Source organism: Zootoca vivipara, chromosome 4 (assembly GCF_965207765.1).
Source record: "Zootoca vivipara chromosome 4, rZooViv2.hap1.1, whole genome shotgun sequence".
Lineage (NCBI taxonomy): Eukaryota > Metazoa > Chordata > Lepidosauria > Squamata > Lacertidae > Zootoca > Zootoca vivipara.
Genome location: NC_142587.1, coordinates 82,604,374 through 82,623,620, shown reverse-complemented (window position 1 = coordinate 82,623,620; position 19,247 = coordinate 82,604,374). Strand labels below are relative to the sequence as shown.

Below are 19,247 nucleotides of genomic sequence, written 5' to 3'. Positions count from 1 at the left end.
GGACCTCTTCCTTACTCTCATTGTGGTCTGAGTGGGAGACAGAACGCTGAGCTTCTTTGTTTTCTCCATTTATCCCATGTCTTGTCTGTTGCTTTGTTTATTTATGGTGAAGCTACGTCCAATAGGCAAGGTGCAAGGGAGCAGAGGCTCAGGAGGCCAGTGTTAGAAATGCTCTGGCCTCGTTACAAGTTGGTTTCAAACATGGCCTCCATCCTAACACCTTGAAACAGGGTCCCTTCCAACTCTACAATTCTATGATTCTATGCTCTACCAACTGAGCCATCCCAGTATATCTGCCTTCCTCTAGCTGCACTGATTAAGAAGAAAGGTGAAGGCAAACCTGCTTCCAAGCCATGCCCAGTAGCATTTTCCAAAAAACGTGTGAATAAAGGCATATGAGGACTGTGGATTGAGCCCCATGCTCAACACAGAATGCAGAAGCCCTGCAATGGAGTATATTATTTTTATTTATTAAATTTGTATGCCGCCCGATTCCAGCAGGCCTCAGGGCAGTTCACATAGTACTTCACTTATCTCTAGTGCCTTTTGTAGTTGGGGCCCACGTTTTTTAAGTGTGCTTAGCCCAGAAGTAGGCACTGCTCCAAAACAAGCAAAGGCCAGTTTTGCTGCCTAGATTGCGCTGAGATACTGAGATCCTTTCTGATAGGATGTAAAGGCCTTCTTTTCTAAAAGGCCTATGCTGGCTCAGTTTTTATGAAGCTAGCTAGCTAGCTTATTTATTTATTTATTTTTGCAATTGCCCTTTTGCAAATGTTACTAGTATTGGGTCTTTTGTTTTAATAGGGTCCCATTGCAAGCCACTTTGAGCTTCAGAGATGTGACACAGATCTATCTGTTTAAATATATAAAGTAAATGCTCCGTGATGGTTCAGAATAAGGCAGGGAGGAGGGAGGGAAGAAAAACAAGAGACGTAGCAGAGAAGACAGGAGGAGGAGGAGGAGGGTGGGTCCTAGGAATGGGTAGAGGTGGTTTGAGGTCTTTTAAAACATAGGCTGCTGAAGGACGTTTTAATCTCGTGTGCAGCGCGGTGGAGAGGGCACAAACTGCGTAGCAGTGAATGATGAAGAACGAAGACAGTTTTGGCAGCTGCAGTTTCAGTGGGCTGGAGATGAAGTTTAGTGCCTGAAGGAATTGGGAGATGAAGGTTTGGTGACCAAAGCAGAAGGTGATTGGTTACTGGCCTCATTATGAGCTAGTGGCACATTATGGTTTAGGTTTCAGTATGTTTGCTGCTGCTTCTTTTTTGTGGGCCATTGTTTTTATTCAGCCTTGATTTTTTTGAACATATGCTATATGTGGGCTTTGCTATTTTTAAAGGTTTAAAACCAGATAGACCTTTAGTTTCTAAAATAATGAGATCTGTTGCTGGAAGAGATTATCAAAGGGTGAGGAGCATGGTTATTTAGTAAGTCTTGGTGTAAGTAACATCTAGAAGTTCACGAAAGGTAAGTTTTCCATCTTCTACTCTCCCACACCTCATCCCACGTTATTTAGGTGAGGACCCCCCTTAAAAGGAAGAAGCACTTCCTTTTAACCCCCCCCCCCAAATTTCCAGCAACATCTAAATTTGGGGGGTTCTGAGCTAACCACAGTTCAAACTAACCAAGCAGGTCAGAATCAACCTGAGCTTTATGGACCTGACTTGTACATACCTGCCATGTTGTATATGGCTATTCATTCGTCTAATTTTAGTTTAGAATTAAGGGAGGTTGCCCTCCATTAAGCGGTAGATGTTGAAGCGTTTCCCCAGCCTCAGAGTGCTAAGAGAGTATACTTGAGATGGCTGAGAAGCAAATTTGCTTCTGATCCATTCTTGCTTGGCTTTGAGGCTGAAAGACTTTATACATTACCAGTGATGACTGTGTGCTTGCTCCTGCGCCCCTCCAATATCTGCTCAACCTGTGCAAAGGAACAAATGATTGCAAATACACTTCATGTCTCCGGTGCTTTCCTCCAAAGGAAACTAATCTCGTAAAGGCTGCCCTGAACTTTAGACCAAGCAGGAATGAGAGAAGGAGAGAACGAAGCACAACTTTAGGGATCCCACTCTGACTTTTGCCTGGGACTAGCAATGCAAGCTGGCAGATGACAACAAGATTGCTGATGCTGAAATAACTAGGTTTGGTATTGCAGAGGAGCCCATTTGAGAGCAGCTAGAGTGAAAGCAGACATAAAACAGCCACGGTTTAGCACAATCTAGGTACTCAAATACCCATTGATTCTCAGTGGGCTTAATTTGTCAGATTGTGCTCATTAAATCCATTTTAACATGCCATTCTGATGCAATAAGCATTGCAAACTACAGTGGTGCCTCGCTTAACAAACGCCCCGTAAGACAAAATTTCCGCTTAAAGAAAGGATTTTTCTAGCGGAGGTTGCCTCGCTAGACAAATTCGTTTTGCGAAAAATTCGTCTAGCGAATCGCGGTTTCCCATAGGAATGCATTGAAATTCAATTAATGCGTTCCTATGGGCAATTTTTTTAAAAAAAAAATATTCAATGCATTCCTATGGGATTTGCTAGACAAATTTTTCGTTATAAGAATAGACCCGTGGAACGAATTAAATTCGTCTAGTGAGGCACCACTGTATTTTAAACAGTCACTGATAATAAGAGTGTAATAATGTGACATCACCTGTGCAACTGAATCATACTGGTAGGCGAGTAGAATTTGTTGTTGGCCGTTTAATCCATTAAAGGAGAAACAACCTTCATTTTGCCCAGATTAATTTAATTTAATTTCCATTTTAATTGACTTTGGCTCGTCCTGTGTTCTTGTTACTTGAGTTTGCCCAAAACAGCCTCATTGAGTCTTCTGAATTCTGGGGTACTTGAACCCAGGCAAGATCAATCTTATTCCTTGCTTCCTTCATAAACCTCATTTTAGAACTTTTTCAGTGTGCGTTAGGGAGAATGGCTGGGGGGAAAAGGAGAATAACACAACACACAGTGTATTTTCATTACTACCGCGGTGTGCAGTCAACATTCTGACACTGAGTGAGGAAGAAGCAGCGCAGGGGCTCTGCAGAAGGGTCTGCATTAATTAATCTTCATTAGAATTCTTGCCGTGGCCTTGCAAATTAAAATGTATGTGTGTGGCTTGCCGCCCAGTGTCCTTGATTAGCAAGACGGCAGTTCTTAAGGGACCGGCTATCCCTAAACTCCCTGTTCTGCGTGCTGCTGGCAGATCAGCTTCCTTAAGAACCAGAGGAGTAGCCATGTTAGCCTTTTGCAGTGAGAAACAATGGAAACTCCTGTGGCACCTTATAAACCAACAAAAGTATTATGGCATAATCTTTTGTTAATTACAGCCCACCTCATCAGATGCATGAAGCGTTATCCTGAGTTGCAGGTACCCCTATGCATAGTTGGGATGTAAAGAGTGAGGTCATAGGGAAATGAAATGCACAGAAGGGAGCGGAAATTGCATTTCATTTCCCTGTGATCTCACTTTTTGCAATCCACACGCACACACCTTCCCCCATGTGTATGCATATCTGCAGTTCAGGATATCATTTCACGCATCTTATTAAGCGGACTGTTGTCCAAGGAAGCTCACAAAATAATAAATCTGCTATTCCTTAAGGTGCCACAAGACTCATTGTTACTTATGAAACTAAGGGATATCAGGCCGGAAAGTGCATGACTAGTGTTACACGTAAACGAGGCTGTCTTTTGCAATGCTGCCTTTTACTGGTTTATTGTATTTGTTTGGGTTTGTTTGGTTTTTTTAAAACAACAACAACAACTGTCCCATGAATCCAGGAGGAAAGTTTGAGGGACCATTATCTATATATGTGCTGGAAAGAAATTTTGGTTTTGATTTAAAAACCAACAACACAACACAGCTCAGGAGGAGGTCAGAGCTTCACTGGTGGTGCCTATATTTTCACCCTGCCTTGCAGACAACAATTGTCTCCCAAAGCAGCTCACATCAGTTAAAAGAAAGAGAGAAGAGAGAGAGAAATGGACCCTGCCATCAGGTTTACAAACCCTAAGTGATGTCTCCTCATTCTCATCATCCCTGTCACTGCTCACACACTTGGAGAAGGACAGCAGGTGGACAGGCAGGAAGAGTGAGGAGAAGCAGGACCTGGGCTCCAGGGCAGAGATTTGCTAGATGGGCCTGATGGGAGTTGTAGTCTAAAATGTCTGGAAGGAACCAGGCTGAGAACAGCTGCTCCAAACTATGCAGTTGAGGATTGTCTGTGCTTGTGGATTTTGCTGCTCCACTGTTCGCTACACAGCCTTGAAAGCTCTTTTCCCTCGCTCTTTGGTTCTGTCATCTTGCTAGTGCTTAAAACCTTTTCTTCCAGATTCTTCCATTCACCTCTTTTTCACTTCAAACGCTAAGCACTGTGCTCTGGGCCCAGGACTTCTCAAAGCACGTCTGTTCTGAGACATGCCAGAAAGGCTGATGGACTTGCTATTCATTCACTATATTTTCATCCCGCTTTTCAGGCAGTGATTGGAGAGGGGAGGGGAAAGGCAGAGGAGGGAGCGAGCAGTGTTTCAAAGCAGTGAGCCATAAGAGGGCATTGATTCCCAGTTCAGCCCTGCTTCATCTTTCCTTTGCTGCTGCTGCTGCTTGAATAATGGTTGGTGGCTCTTGTTACTCCACCCAAATGCCCTCTTCCTTCTGCAGCCCCAAGGCAACTGTCCGTTGGAAAGGAGTGTTCTTTTAGGCAGCAAGAAGCAAGTTCCTCCCTTGGTTTATGGATGGGAGACAGCTTGGTCTTCCTGCGGGGCAGGGGGAGCCGACACCCAGTGGCCTTGGTCCCCTGACTGGTGGCAGAGATAACAAGCCCTGGTCATTCTCTAAACAAGCCAAGTTATGGGCGAGGACAATAACCTTCTTTTATAAACCACAATGTCTGGTTCATCTGGTTGGACCTTGCCCTGGGACTAGTCGGATGCACTGCTCCCTGGGCTCCGCAAATGACTACAGTTTGACCCTCTCTTGCAAGTGGCTGCAGCAGCAACTTAGCACAAGTAGGGAAGGGAATCAGGCTTCCCATCTTGTGGAGGGTTGTTTCCTTTTCAAAAAGTGGCTACAGCAGCCATAGGAGGAACCTGTTGTGATCCTCTAGTGGCGGGGGGTGGGGTGCGTGTTGTACTCTGCAAATTGCTGTTTGAGTGCCTGGCTTGGACCAGTAAGTAAGTATTCTGTCTGCATGCATGGTGTTAGAGTAGCAGCCAGGTTGCTTCTGTTGCCACTCAGGGCCGGTCCTACCATTAGGCAACCACCTCACGCTGTTACCCCCAAATCTCTTAGGCATTTTATTCTATTGCCACACAACCTGCCCTGTCAATCCTCCACTACCTTAGGTGCAGTGGAGGATGCTATCACATCACCTGTGTTCAAGGAAAGTTCATCTGCAATTCCATGTGGCTTCTGTACCTGGAATGGAGAGGGTGCCACCTTGTCCTTTGTCTAAGGTAGTAAAATGTCTTCAGCTGGCCCTTCCACCCTCTCCTGATACTCTCCAACTCATCAGCAGCACCCAGTGGTAGGAACTGTAGCAGTTGCCACAAGAGCTGCCACTAATGTCTGGTCTTCACGCAGCTTCATTATGTGAACCTCTCAACCCCAGAGTCCCAGCAGTAATGTAGGGATAGCAGATACTTTGATTGATGTGCAGACAATCTCAAGAGCTGGGTGTAAAAAGTCTGCATGTCTCAGTTTTTCCTCTTAAAAAAATGTCAACATTAGATCAGTGATATATTAATAACAATCTTCTTATCATTTTGCCACCCATCCTCTGCAAAGATGAGGTTCTGGGCTTGCACAGAGATCTTTCTTTAGTTTACTAGAATATGATACGATGTGGTCTTGTCGACAAAAACAGCTCAGGTAGGCAGAGCATATGGAATGCGCACCTGCAATCCCACTGCAAAACAGATAGGTCTAATTTTATCTTTTTTGACAGAGACAGCAAAATGAAAATATTTTTCCCCAATTTTGTTTATTTGGGGAATGGGAAGTTTTACTGTGCTGATACTGCTTCGCAAATTCACATTTTAATATGCTGTGTTATTATTGTTAAAGCCCTGCTAGGTGTTACATAATAGTGGGCACTCTGTTGCCCCTGCAATTATTTGTGCTTGCAATAAAGTCAGTATAAACAGTGCTGACCTAAAGAAAACACATTTTAAATTTTGGTTTTATAAGGCAGGCAGGAGGATGCTTCTCTTAAAAACAAAAACCTACCTATACACCAATGAATGGTTTTCAGATCAGACTGGGAGTGAATTGCCCGTGCTGATAGCATAACCAGACCTTCTTTTTTTTTTTGAAAGATTACCAACCCATGATAGACAGTTGCCCTCCAAAAATCCAGAGAAAATTCGACCAGCTTCCTATTAATTGATTGCTGTCCCCCTCCACTGTGCTTACTGAATTATTACAGCAGAATATCATCCCTAATATAGATGTTGGTGCTGGAGGAGACTCTTGAGAGTCCCATGGTCTGCAAGAAGGTCCAACCTATCCATTCTGAAGGAAATCAGCCCTGAGTGCTCACTGGAAGCACAGATCCTGAAGCTGAGGCTCCAATACTTTGGCCACCTCATGAGAAGAGAAGACTCCCTGGAAAAGACCCTGATTTTGGGAAAGATGGAGGGCACAAGGAGAAGGGGATGACAGAGGATGAGATGGTTGGACAGTGTTCTCGAAGCTACCAACATGAGTCTGACCAAACTGCGGGAGGCAGTGCAAGACAGGAGTGCCTGGCGTGCTATGGTCCATGGGGTCACGAAGAGTCGGACATGACTAAATGACTAAACAACAACAACAAATATAGATGTTAAAATATTAAAAGCAGTGTTTGTCAATAGAATCCAGGCAGGAGCAAAAACAATAGTCCTTCTGGACCATGGGGTTTTTATTCACAAGGAGTGGATAATTTAAGAATTTAAGATTGGTTGCCAATGTTTGACAAGGTTATTGCCAATTTGCTTTTGTTATTTTGTAGAAATTTAAATTTGGAAAGTTGGGAATAGACAAATTCAGAGGCTAGTTCTATCACTTGGTGATAGCTGTGATGGTTGTGTGGAGCCTGTATGTTTGAAAATGGTATATCACGTAGCAACTGGTTGCTTAGAGGAGGAAGAGTGGCCAAGGACTACTACATTTTAGCTCTACTTATGGATTTCTCGAGGGCACCTGGTTGTCTACTGTGGACTAGATGTTGCTTTGCTGTGATTGACCAGAGCTCTTCTTAGTCGAAGTCACACGAGTCACAACGCATATCTGATTACGAGGAGCAAGACATGTTTAGTCCACAATATTAGCGAGCGTTTAAATTTACACGTGTTCATATTTGTTGCTTGCCAACAACAAACAGTAATAGTAAATCTGTGTTTCTTGCAACTAATTACACATTTTCCTTGGTCAGCGGAATTGGTCTCAACTTTTGAGCTCTTCAATCTACGGTTCCTCTTTTTACAGCCATCAACGTGCTTGTCCCTTATCTGTGCATAAACCTGCCTCTGTTAAAAATGAATTGTGTGCTTGCATGATGCTTAATTGGTTTAAATGCACTTATTAAAAGGGTGATTTATTTGTTTCTACAGTGGCCCTGGGATGGACAAACAACGTTCTGGTGGAAGCACATCAGCGGTAGAAACAGTGCCAAGAAGAAAGAAGATCAAACTCAGCAAAGAGGACTCGTTTGCAACATTAGATACAGGCCTTTCCCTTGCGGAAGATGAAGCACTAGTATTACATCTGCTCAACAACCAAAGCTAATTTCCCCCCTCCCACTCTTATTTCAAAGCTATTTTTGTCTTTGTATCAGAAAGGCACCTGGCCAATTTGGTTGCCAATAAATAAATATTGCTGCAAACATTTCTGAGTTCATGGTCTTTCCAGCGAGTGGCTCTTGTCCAGGTTTGTTAAATAATAATAATAATAATAATAATAATAATAATAATAATAATAATAATAATAAATTATTTATACCCTGCCCACTCTGGACGGCTTCCAACTGAATATTAAAAACAGTACAGCATCAAACATTAAAAACCTCCCTAAACAGGGCCGCCTTCAGTTGTCTTCTAAAAGTAGAATAGATGCTTATTGCCTTGACATCTGCTGGGAGGGTGTTCCACAGGGCGGGCGCCACTACCGAGAAGGCCCTCTGTCTGGTTCCCTGTAACCTCACTTCTCGCAATGAGGGAACCGCCAGAAGGCCCTCGGTGCTGGATCTCAGTGTCCGGGCTGAATAATTGTCTTACTTTAAATGTTGTGAGGATCCTATCCCCCTTTAAAATGTGTTTTTTTGGGGGGGGGTTATAGGGTTGTTTTTATTTTGATTATATATTTTGTGCTTTTCTATTTTGGTTTTATTCTATGAACTGCCCTGAGACCTCCAGGTATAGGGCAGTATATAAATTCAAATAATAATAAGAAGAGTTTGGATTTCATATCCCACTTTATCACTACCTGAAGGAGTCTCAAAGTGGCTAACATTCTCCTTTCTCCTTTCCCTTCCTCCCCCACAACAAACACTCTGTGAGGTGAGTGGGGCTGAGAGACTTCAGAGAAGTGTGACTAGACCAAGGTCAACCAGCAGCTGCATGTGGAGGAGCGGAGACATGAACCCGATTCCCCAGATTAGGAGTCTACCGGTCTTAACCACTACACCACACCACACCACACCACACCACACCACACCACATAATAATAATAATAATAATAATAATAATAATAATAATAATAATCTTCTGATATTTCCTAAACAACCATGCATGGCGCTTTGAAGATGAGAGGGACATAATTGCAAAGCAGCTTTCCCCTAACCTGGTGGCCGCCAGATGTTTCGGACTGCAATTCTTGGGCCCAGCCAGTTTCCATTATCCCCAGCTGTGCTGGCTGTAGCTGATGGGAGTTGTAGTCCAAAACATCTGGGCATGTCAGCTTGGGGAAAGGTGAAGTGCAATGCTGGTTTGCGCATGGAGACCCATCAGAACAACAAGACTGCTCCATGCCAGACAGCTTTTTCAGAAGGTAGAGAGACCAGAAAGGGCTTCATGAACGAGCGAATATTTTTGTAAAATTTTAATTGTAATGAGCAATACCATTTTGTTCTTTTGCAAAATAAAACCAGGTATGGGTTCCGTGTGCTGATTTGCCTTATAGGCCTTTGATTTGAAATTCTGAAACTTTGGAATAATGTTTTCACTCTCTTCACTCTATTTAATATTCTCCATCATTTTAAGACATTGCATCTTAAACTGTGGGCCCTTTCACAGTGGCATAGACCACCTGGAAAAGATGCATGTTAGAAGTTCCAAGGAATCCTGAGGAAGGCCATGTCAATATCTGGGTGGTTAGAATGCCCCACCGGAGGGTCTTCACTGATCCACCTTGGATTTGGTGGTTGTGGGCACAATGGCACCGTCCCATTTATCCCAAAGTTTTTTTTTTTTTGAAGAAAGGAAGCTCAGAAAGTCCTGCCGGTTTCTCCTAATAATGCTTCCATGTGTGTGATTTCCCCCCTATTCTTTTTCTAGTGCCACTGTTGGGATTAGTTCTCCAGTCCATAGATGCTTGTATGTTGCAACAGGCTCTGTTCATTCACTGGTGTGCAAATATCTCTACATTCTCAGAGGTAAACATAGATGGTGGGTTGGGAGACTACAATGGTATTTGCATGCCAAAATTCCTGCTTACTGTGTGTGTGTGTGTGTGTGTGTGTGTGTGTGTGTGTGTGAGAGAGAGAGAGAGAGAGAGAGAGAGAGAGAGAGAGAGAGAGAGAGAGAGAGAGAGAGAGAGATACTCAGGTGCAAAAATATTTAAAACAGCAGAGAGTAGAGATTGAATTTTCATAGCCCCAACTAATCCCTCTCAGCCACTGGCTGAAAGGTTGGGGTTAACAAAGATCAGAAACTTCCAGAATCACTGTAGTTTGTCCTGTTCTCATCCTGCCTAGAGGACTTAAGTTTATTAATTAGAGCATTTGAAATTTGAAATACAGGTAGAGGATAAGCAGGTGTATTTGGATAGTGGCGACAGCCTTGGTGATTTTCTACTGAAGCTTATATTTTCCTGTAAGCCTCCTGAAGTCCTTAAAAGTTAGGGATCTGGAAGCGGGGATGCAAGTGTTAACAGCATCCTAAGGTGGCATTTCAGAGGCCTGGCTTTGATGCCCTGTTGATTGGAGTGAGCTGCTGAGCTTATCCCTGGGTCTGTCGCACTTTTAACAAGCCCTATTAGGTTTGATGATCCACACCATGAACACGAACAGCTGCTGTCTCTCTGAATCAAGCTGCTGCCCGCTACACTTCTGTGAGCACAGAAGATGCGACCAGAAAAAGAAAGGAAGGAAATGCAAACAGTAAAGGAGGTCGTAGATGCAAAGACTTGCTGGTGGAGGGAATAACAATTACCATCCTATTCCGTTTCGCACCTCTACAGTGCATCATTTTTCTTACTGGTTAAAAATAAAAAGAGTCTCCTGGAGCCTTTCCTCAGAAGATCGGCTGCTGATGATAAGGGAGCAAATTTGCAATTTTGGAGGAAGATGGAGCTTAGAATGTATTTATCATTTACATATACAGTGGTGCCTCGCTTAACGAATGCCCTGCTTAACGAAATTTCCGCTTAACGAAAGGATTTTTCGAGCGGAGATTGCCTCGCTAGACGAATTCGTTTTATGAAAAATTCGTCTAGCGACTCGCGGTTTCCCATAGGAATGCATTGAAATTCAATAAATGTGTTCCTATGGGATTCGCTAGACGAATTTTTCGTTATAAGAAAAGACCCGTGGAACGAATTAAATTCATCTAGCGAGGCACCACTGTATATCCCGCCTTTCCTGCAAGGAGCTGTTAAAGGAGGTTTGGTTGAGAGAGTGTGTCTGCCTCAAGGTCACGCAGTGAGTTTCATGGAGGACTGGGGTTTTGAACCTGCTCTAATTCAACACCCTCGCCAACATACCGCGGCATCCGAATATGCACCAGCTATTCCACCCCCTCACTTAACAGGGGGCTGCTTAACAAAAACATCCTGAAGCTTATCAAAACTGTGTTGTAAAAGGGATTGCTAAAAGGGATGGATTTGAGCCTTTCATATCCTGTGTCAACAAAGATGGGATGTCTGTTGCAGCCTCCAGCAAGCCAAATCACGATGTGGAGGGGTTATATCAACAGACTACGTTCTGAGACATGATTTATGAAGTCCCCTTTAGTGCTTCTCTGCTCAATATTGTCATGAATGGTGCGGTAGGGTACTTTGTCAATTTTGCTTTTCTGTTTTATTGTTTTGACATGTGACCAAACCAGGCTAAGGAAGAAATTATCCCCTTGCACCTATATGCCCTGGGTATCCTGAAACCCAAAGTGGCCCTGCATAACTGTATAATGGACATGCTTGCAAACATGGATTGGCCAGCTGCACTCTCCCATCTTTGTTTCTTTACATATCTGCCCATTCTCTTCTAAAACAGGAGGTGTTGGGGATAGACTTCAAACCAATGAAGCACTTGAGCAAAGTGAACTGAACCCAACAGGTAAAGGGCCTTCTCGGTAGTGGCGCCCGCCCTGTGGAACGCCCTTCCATCAGATGTCAAAGAAATAAACAACTATCTGATGTGTAGAAGAGATCTGAAGGCAGCCCTGTTTAGGGAAGTTTTTAATGACTTATGTTCATGTATTTTAAATCTTTTGTTGGAAGCTGCCCAGAGTGCCTGGGAAAACCGATTATTATTATTATTATTATTATTATTATTATTATTATTATTATTATTATTATTATTTCCCTGATCTCAATTCCTGCAATCGTTTTGGAGTTGTGCTATTGAGAAAAGTGTCTGAAGTAAGGATGCAAGTTCCCCTTTGCTGTAAATAATTTTTTAAAAAAACCATCCTCAATTTGCTGGGGTTTTTTTTTAGAAAAAGAGGGGCCAGACTCAACAGGAACACCTCCCTTGTACTCTTATAATGACAATGGTGCCTACCTGAGAGGTGCTGGAACTGAGTTCCGGCTGAAAAAAAAATGCCCTGCTTGGTAAAAAAGAAAGATATAGACCCTTGGATGGTTAAGTCCAGTCAAAGGAGACTATGGGGTTGCGACGCTCATCTCACTTTCAGGCAAAGGAAGCCGGCATTCGTCCACAGACAGCTTTCCGGGTCATGTGGCCAGCATAACTAAACCACTTCTTGTGCAACGGGACACCATGACGAGTGCCAGAGCACACGGAAATGCCGTTTACCTTCCCGCCGCAGCGGTACCTATTTATCTACTTGCACTGGTATGCTTTCGAACTGCTAGGTTGGCAGGAGCTGGGACAGAGCAACAGGAGCTCACCTCATCACGCGGATTCAAACTGCCGACCTTCTGATCAACAAGCCCAAGAGGCTCAGTGGTTGAGACCACAGCACCACCCACTCCCTGCTTATAACAACCCAGTGAGGTAGGTTAGACAGAAACAGTGACAGACCCAAGGTCACCCAGTGAGCTTCATGGCTGAGGGGCAGGATTTGAACCTTGGTCTCCCAGGTCCTGCTCCAACACTTTATCCACTACAGCATATGTTGTTGCGATTGTAATTTGGTATAGATTTTTTTTAAAAAAACTATTATTAATCATGGAATTGTAGAGTTGGAAGGGACCCCAAGGTTCATCTAGTCCAGCCCCTTGCAGTGTGGAAATATGTAGGGGGAAGCAAACCTGCGACATTGGCCATTATCAGCGCCATGCTTTAACCAACTGAGCTAACTGGAAAATCAAGTTTGTATTTGCTTTATTTCTGCACACTGCCTTGTGTAAAGTGAAGGGCATTATATAAATCTCCTTCCCCTCTCTCTCTCTCTCTCTCTCTCTCTCTCTCTCTCTCTCTCTCTCTCTCTCTCTCTCTCACACACACACACACACACACACACACACACAGCCTGGGTGTTCCCCAGGATTGAACCCAGACCCTCCGGCATTCAAAGCATGCGCTCTACCACTGAGCCTGTCTTCCAGGAATACTATGTTTTGCTACTACATATGGACTGTTTACTTCATTTCAACCCGCTGTTTGCCATTTTTGGATTACAGCTCAACTATGCCTTTATCCTGCTAGCATCTGATATCAAGGGACGCTGCATGAGTGACTGCAGTAGAAATTCTTCTTTTGTCAGATATTGAGTGTTCTTTAAAAAGCAAAAATACCCTCTGGCTTGCAAAACGATCTACATGCATACATACATAGCTGAAAGCTTAACACTCTTATAATTTTTCTCCATTTAATACCTTTCCCTGCAAGGGTGATTTGACAGATGACAACAATGTGGATGAGAGCTGGACAGGGTGGGGTGGGTGGGGGTAGCTGATGCTCTTCCTCGATCGATCTTCTGGGATTTAAGTCCCTTCAAACTGGGTAGGGTTGCCAGGATGATGAAAGGACGTTGCAATCCTTGACAACAACAGCAAGAACCAGCCAAAGGCAGAAATAAACTAATCTATAAATTAACAGCGTGATCATTGACTGCTCACCCAGCCGAGCCCAAATACTATGATCTAGTGAGAAATAGAGCAGCTTCTGGATATATTGGCTGAAAACACCCTTTTGCTCATATAATAAGGCTTACCTTTCAAATGACAGAACTTGGTTTATACGCAGGACAGGAAAAAATGATTCACCATCAGGTACAAGCCGACACTATTTTGAACAGTTTATTCTGAACACAACCCTTAGTTCAATCTGGCATTTTATGCACACACAGCACTGGTTCACAATTGGCTATCCAAATTCAATTTGCCAGGCATCAAAATGGCTAGTGAATGTCATTCTTTCCCACCTCTGAAGCTTCCTAGTCACGTGAACGTCCTCTCTGCCTATTTTCCTTCTTGCTAGGCATTGCATTGTGGTGCACAAAAGGGGGGGATCACAGTTGAGCAGAACCCAACACTGTCTGGCTCCATTTTTCTGATGCCATGTCCTGAACCTCGGCATACCTGACAGCAACCTGGTCATGACATGGCAGCACTGCTACCCTGGGTACCAGCTGGCCCAGAGCAAGAGACCAGCCGTGGCTGCTCAGCAGTTACAATAAGAGAGTGGAGCCACTATTTACAATATGGGTTGGGGCCTGGGAAAGGTTGTTGCTGGGTGGGACCTACCAGTGGCATTAGTTTGCCTGTCTTCCCAAGTGATGTGTAAAATTTTTCAGAGACATCGCTGATGGAATCTTTTGAGAAGTTGGAGGTGGTGTTGATAAATGGTCTATGCTTCACAAGCATAGACTTGCTCTCTAAGGTGCTACTGGGAGGAATTTTTAAAATTTTGTTCCAACTACGGCAAACCAACACGGCTACCTACTTGTCACAAGCATACAGTAAGGTTGGTAGTACAATAGCTTTGTAAACAAGCATTCTGGCTTCCCTGCAAATGTCCTGGTCCTCAAGCCCTGTGGACTTCAATCGGGAGGAAGCTGAGGCGATGCTGGATTTCGGCATCAACGTTAGCCCTTGTGGGAAGATAACTGCCCAGGTAGGAGAAGTGATTGACATTTTCCAACGTTACACCATTGAGTTGGATTTGTGGCACTGCAGAGGCCAACCAGATGCCTCTTCTGGGAAACCTACAAGCATGGCCTGAGCACAAGGGCCGTCTCCCATCCCATGGTTTGCAGCAGCTGGCATTCAGAGACATTGCTACCAACTGAGGACGCAGAGTAGCCTTTGATAGCCCCCTCATCCATGAATTTGTTTAATGCTCTTTTAAAGCCATCAGAGTTTGTGGCCATCGCTGCATCCTGTCAGAGTGAGTGCCATAGTTTAACTATGTGCTGCGCTAACTTTATTTTTCCTCTGTCTTGGGGTCTTCCAACATTCAGCTTCATTGGCTGTCTGTGAGTTCCAGTCGGAACAAAAGAAAAAAAATTCCTTCCAGCAGCACCTTAGAGACCAACTAAGTTTGTCATTGGTATGAGCTTTCGTGTGCAGGCACACTTCTTCAGAGGTGAGTTCCAGTGTTATGAGAGATGGAGAAACTTTATGCATCTCTTACTTGCCTTCTCTCATAACTAAAAAGTCCCAAAATGCTGCAACCTTTTCTTGTAGGGGGGTCGTTTCACATCAGCGTTACTTGAAGTCTCTCCCCCAGGCTCCTCTGAGCTTTCTTCCTCACGAAATCCCATGAGATCTCAGTGGAACCCACTATTGCTGCCACTGCTTTGTGGGTGTCACCACACAACCCAAATAAGAGAGGCTTCGGTGACGGGTGGGGGGTGCAGCACATTCCTGTTTCACCTCAGATGATGAAATGGGACGCACCACCCCTGCCTTGTCCTTTATGATGTCATAACATTTCTTGGTGATAACTCCCTAACAGTGGTCGGTGCCTCAAGTTTATTATTCTAACATCCAGAGTTTGTGCAGCAATAAAAAATCTCAGCAAAAAGAGTTTTGGAGCATGATGAACATTTGCAGAAGATTTTTTTTCTTCAGAGCTGATAAAAGCTATCTAATCATTAATGCCATTAAAACTGCTGTATCGATCCCTATGTCAGGAAAATAAATTGGTCAGAGGCCTGCATGATACAAGCCTATTGATTCCATGGACGTTGATGAGATGGATGCTTTCATCACAAGATAGTATGTTTATACTTTAATTGATATAATCTGTAATTTAATTATAGAGCTGTTGGGTTGGTTGAGGGGGCAATATTTCTTTTTGTTGTTGATGAGCGCACCAGAATACAAAGACATATAGTTGTGAACGATTCAAAGTTGGGGGGGGGGGTAAAAAAAGAGCCCACTACTTCAGCGGTCTGTCAGACCTTTGCGATTTCCTTCATTAAATCTACCCGGCAACAAAATACAAAATTGTAAGTTCACTGCTGCCGTCTCCAGGAAAACTTTCTGTGGCACTCTTTCCAATCTCCAGAAAGTTTATCACATAGCTGTTTAACCAACCTGCACTCAAGTATGGCCTCTGCAGTTGTGAATGCTTTGGAAAAGCGATGATAGCAAACTTCTTAGGATAGCAAACACAGAAGGTGAGTGCCATGAGGATTTCAAGCAAATTGGTGAATGTTTTTTTGGAAGTCAAACATCTAGCACAGCTTCCAAATGAGTGCAGGACGCTCCTGCAGCCAACCGGAAGCAGCGCCTTGGTTTTCGAACTGTTTCAGGAGTCAAATGGACTCCCGGAACGGATTAGTTCGAAAACCAAGGTACCACTGTAAATAACAAAGTTGTTGTTGTTGTTGTTGTTCCCCTGGTCAGGCTCTCTCCCAGTCCTCCACCTTGTACAAAATCAGTCATAGTGACTTTTTATGAAGTTATGAAGTAGGGGTTCCAATACTCTCATTTTGTCTTTTCTTATGTATCACACACACGCCAAGTGTTGAACTCCAGCATCAGATTTAGGGCGTTGCAGGCAGTTCTTCTGCACAGGTTGCTGAGCCGAGGGGCTACAAAATCGAGAAAAAAACATAACTGAGTTGGGGGTTGCCAAATTTTGGGCTTTGCTCCGGGCACCATATTACCAAAGACTACCGAAGTCCACCCTTGCATGCATGCATCTAGAAAAAAGAAGCACGTATCTCACAAACAGCCTCTGGATAAGATTCTGATTCAGAACCTATATAGATCCAACCCTCCCCGCACCCACCTCAATATTGCAAACACTATTTCACAAAAGTCTTTTCTTGACCGCCCATCAAGTAAAGTGTGTTCTTCTCTCTTCTGCTTTGCCGCTTTTGAATTCTGTCCACAGAGGATTGTTGGACAAAAGCCTTGCTAGATCTCTGTGCAGAGACCCCTCTCCTTTGTCTCTCTCAAACGCAGTTGCGTGTCTCTTTGTCTCTCTTAAACGCAGTTACTCTCTTAATCTTTTACATGTCCAACCCTGGAGAGGCTCTGATGGATGACATACAATTCAAGAGCTGATGTACGTATAAGGTCCCTCCAGAGCTTTCTGTGCTTCCTGGCAAAAAAAGAAAATGAAACCCTGCATCTTCATCTCTCTGCATTCCAACTCCCGCCCTCCTTTTAACAGAAACAATTCTTCCCCACTGCCAATACTTCTTTGAGCATTCCACAAGAGGATTTTCTTTTTCTGCCCTGGCGCTGTGTATGCTACTGGCTGACAACGCTGCTCTTTATGACCGTTGAAGGTCCTGACCTTTCTTTTCCATTTTCTTTCATCGGCAGCAGGTACCAGCCCTATCTCGTTTGCTATAATTGATTCCTGCTCTGATCTTTGCCTTTAAATTAGCTCTCGCAGCTTGCCCATTCCTGCACTCCAAGGAATTTGCCCATAGCTGCTGCTTTTCTGGCTGGCAGGATTTCCCCAGTTGTTTACTTGTGATTCTTCAAGGATATATGTATATTGGGGTGTCCCTTGGTGATGTCATGGGGTTGGGCCCTGATGATGTCACTAACATACCCTGCAACAATTTTCCAATGAAAATAGAGACGTCCTATTCCACCACCACCACCACCACCACCATCGTATTATTATTATCATTATCATCATCATCATCATCATCATCATCATCATCATTATCATTACTACTACTCCACCCATCTGACAAGCTCGCCCCAGTCACTCTGGGTGGCTTCCAACATATATAAAAAAATAAAACATTAAGCATTTCAAAAAACTTCCCTATATGGGGCTATCTTCAGATGTCTTCTAAAGGTTGTATAGTTACTTTATCTCTTTGGCTTGGGGGTCACATAACTCCATACTCTCCAACTTTTCTCCAACAGAATTAGAGACGTCCTATCATACCCACCGACACTTCTCTGATGAAAATAGGGCTGTCCTAAGGAAAAGCAGGACATTCTGGGATCAGCCCCCTGCAACGCAAGAATCTGATCCATGAAACCTCCAAGAAATGAGAGTCCGCAACCTCCCAAGGGTGTCTGTTCCACTGTCGAACAGCTCTTACTGTCAGAAAGGTCTTCCTGATGTTTAATCAGAATCTCTTTTCTTGTAACTTGAAGCCATTGGTTCACATCCTACCAGGAGAAAACAAGCTTGCCCCATCTTCCACACGACAGCCCTATAGATATTTGAATATGGCTGTCATGTCTCCTCTCTGTCTTCTTCTCTTCCAGGCTAAGCATACTCAGTTCCCTCAACTGTTACTCATAAGGCTTGGTTTCCAGCAGACCCTTGGTCATCTTGGTCACCGTCCTCTGCACACGTTCCAGCTTGTCAACATCCTTCTTAAACTGTGGTGCCCAGAAATGGGTGCAGTACCCCAGGTGTGATGACATATGATGTCAGGGGTATGACAATTAAACCTTCAGGGTCTCGGACAGACAAGCTTCTTTTCTGTGCCGTATTATCCTGAGATCTTTATCGGGAAACACACAAGGTACTCCAGTTTTCCCCTTGGAGCCCTTTTGCAAATAATCCACCAGGAGGCTGAAATGGGATCTGTCTTCATGTTTATATTAAGTCTCTAATCGGGCTTAAGTCCCTTATTAATAATGTAAAAAGCCCCCTGCTCCTCGAACATATGAAATTGTCTTTTTCACAGGGGAACCAAAGACGCAAAATCGCTCTGATAGAAATCTTGACTTGCCCAAGCAACTGCTCTTGATACATTCCATTAGCAGGGCCTGGCCCTACCATTAGTCATGCTGAACAGCTGACTCTGGGTGCCCTGAAAGCTCAGCGACTTGTGTATCACATTTCATTCCGACATCCCAAGGTTCAGAGGATTTATCACAGCACAAAGTTGCAGTCAGGATGCCAAACAGAGCAGCACATAGAAACATAAGGCATTGCCTTCTACTGAGTCAGGCTGTTGGCCCATTTAGCTCAATATTGTCTACACTGACTGGCAGCAGCTCTCCGGGGACTTCATGCAGAGAGTCTCTCCTGGCCCTTCCTGGAGAAATTTTGGGATTGAACCCCAGACCTTCTGTCGCTGAGCTACGGCTCAGCCCCCAAAGCAAGGCCAGTTAAAGAATGCAACCCTCAGCCATGTGGGGATGTGCAGAGCCCAGACAGAGAAGAGGGGAATTGAGGGTTACCAGACTCAATAGACAGACCTCATCTGTCTCCTGAGAAATCTCTATGTGGGACAAGAAGCTACAGTTAGAACTGGATATGGAACAACTGAGTGGTTCAAAATTGGGAAAGGAGTACGACAAGGTTGTATATTGTCTCCCTGCTTATTTAACTTATATGCAGAATTCATCATGCGAAAGGCTGGACTAGATGAATCCCTAGCCGGAATTAAGATTGCCGGAAGAAATATCAACAACCTC

General features: G+C 44.0%; 1 protein-coding gene across 1 annotated transcript in view; it reads left to right on the top strand.

Moving 5' to 3' along the window:
* Positions 1-7,871, top strand: part of DDX10 (DEAD-box helicase 10) — a 169,811-nt gene extending 161,940 nt beyond the window's left edge. The window contains exon 18 of the mRNA XM_035114420.3: positions 7,598-7,871. Coding sequence (XP_034970311.3) covers positions 7,598-7,772 — 175 coding nt within the window. The 3' untranslated portion in view covers positions 7,773-7,871. The remainder of the gene's footprint in view (positions 1-7,597) is intronic.
* Positions 7,872-19,247: the final 11,376 nt, after the last annotated feature.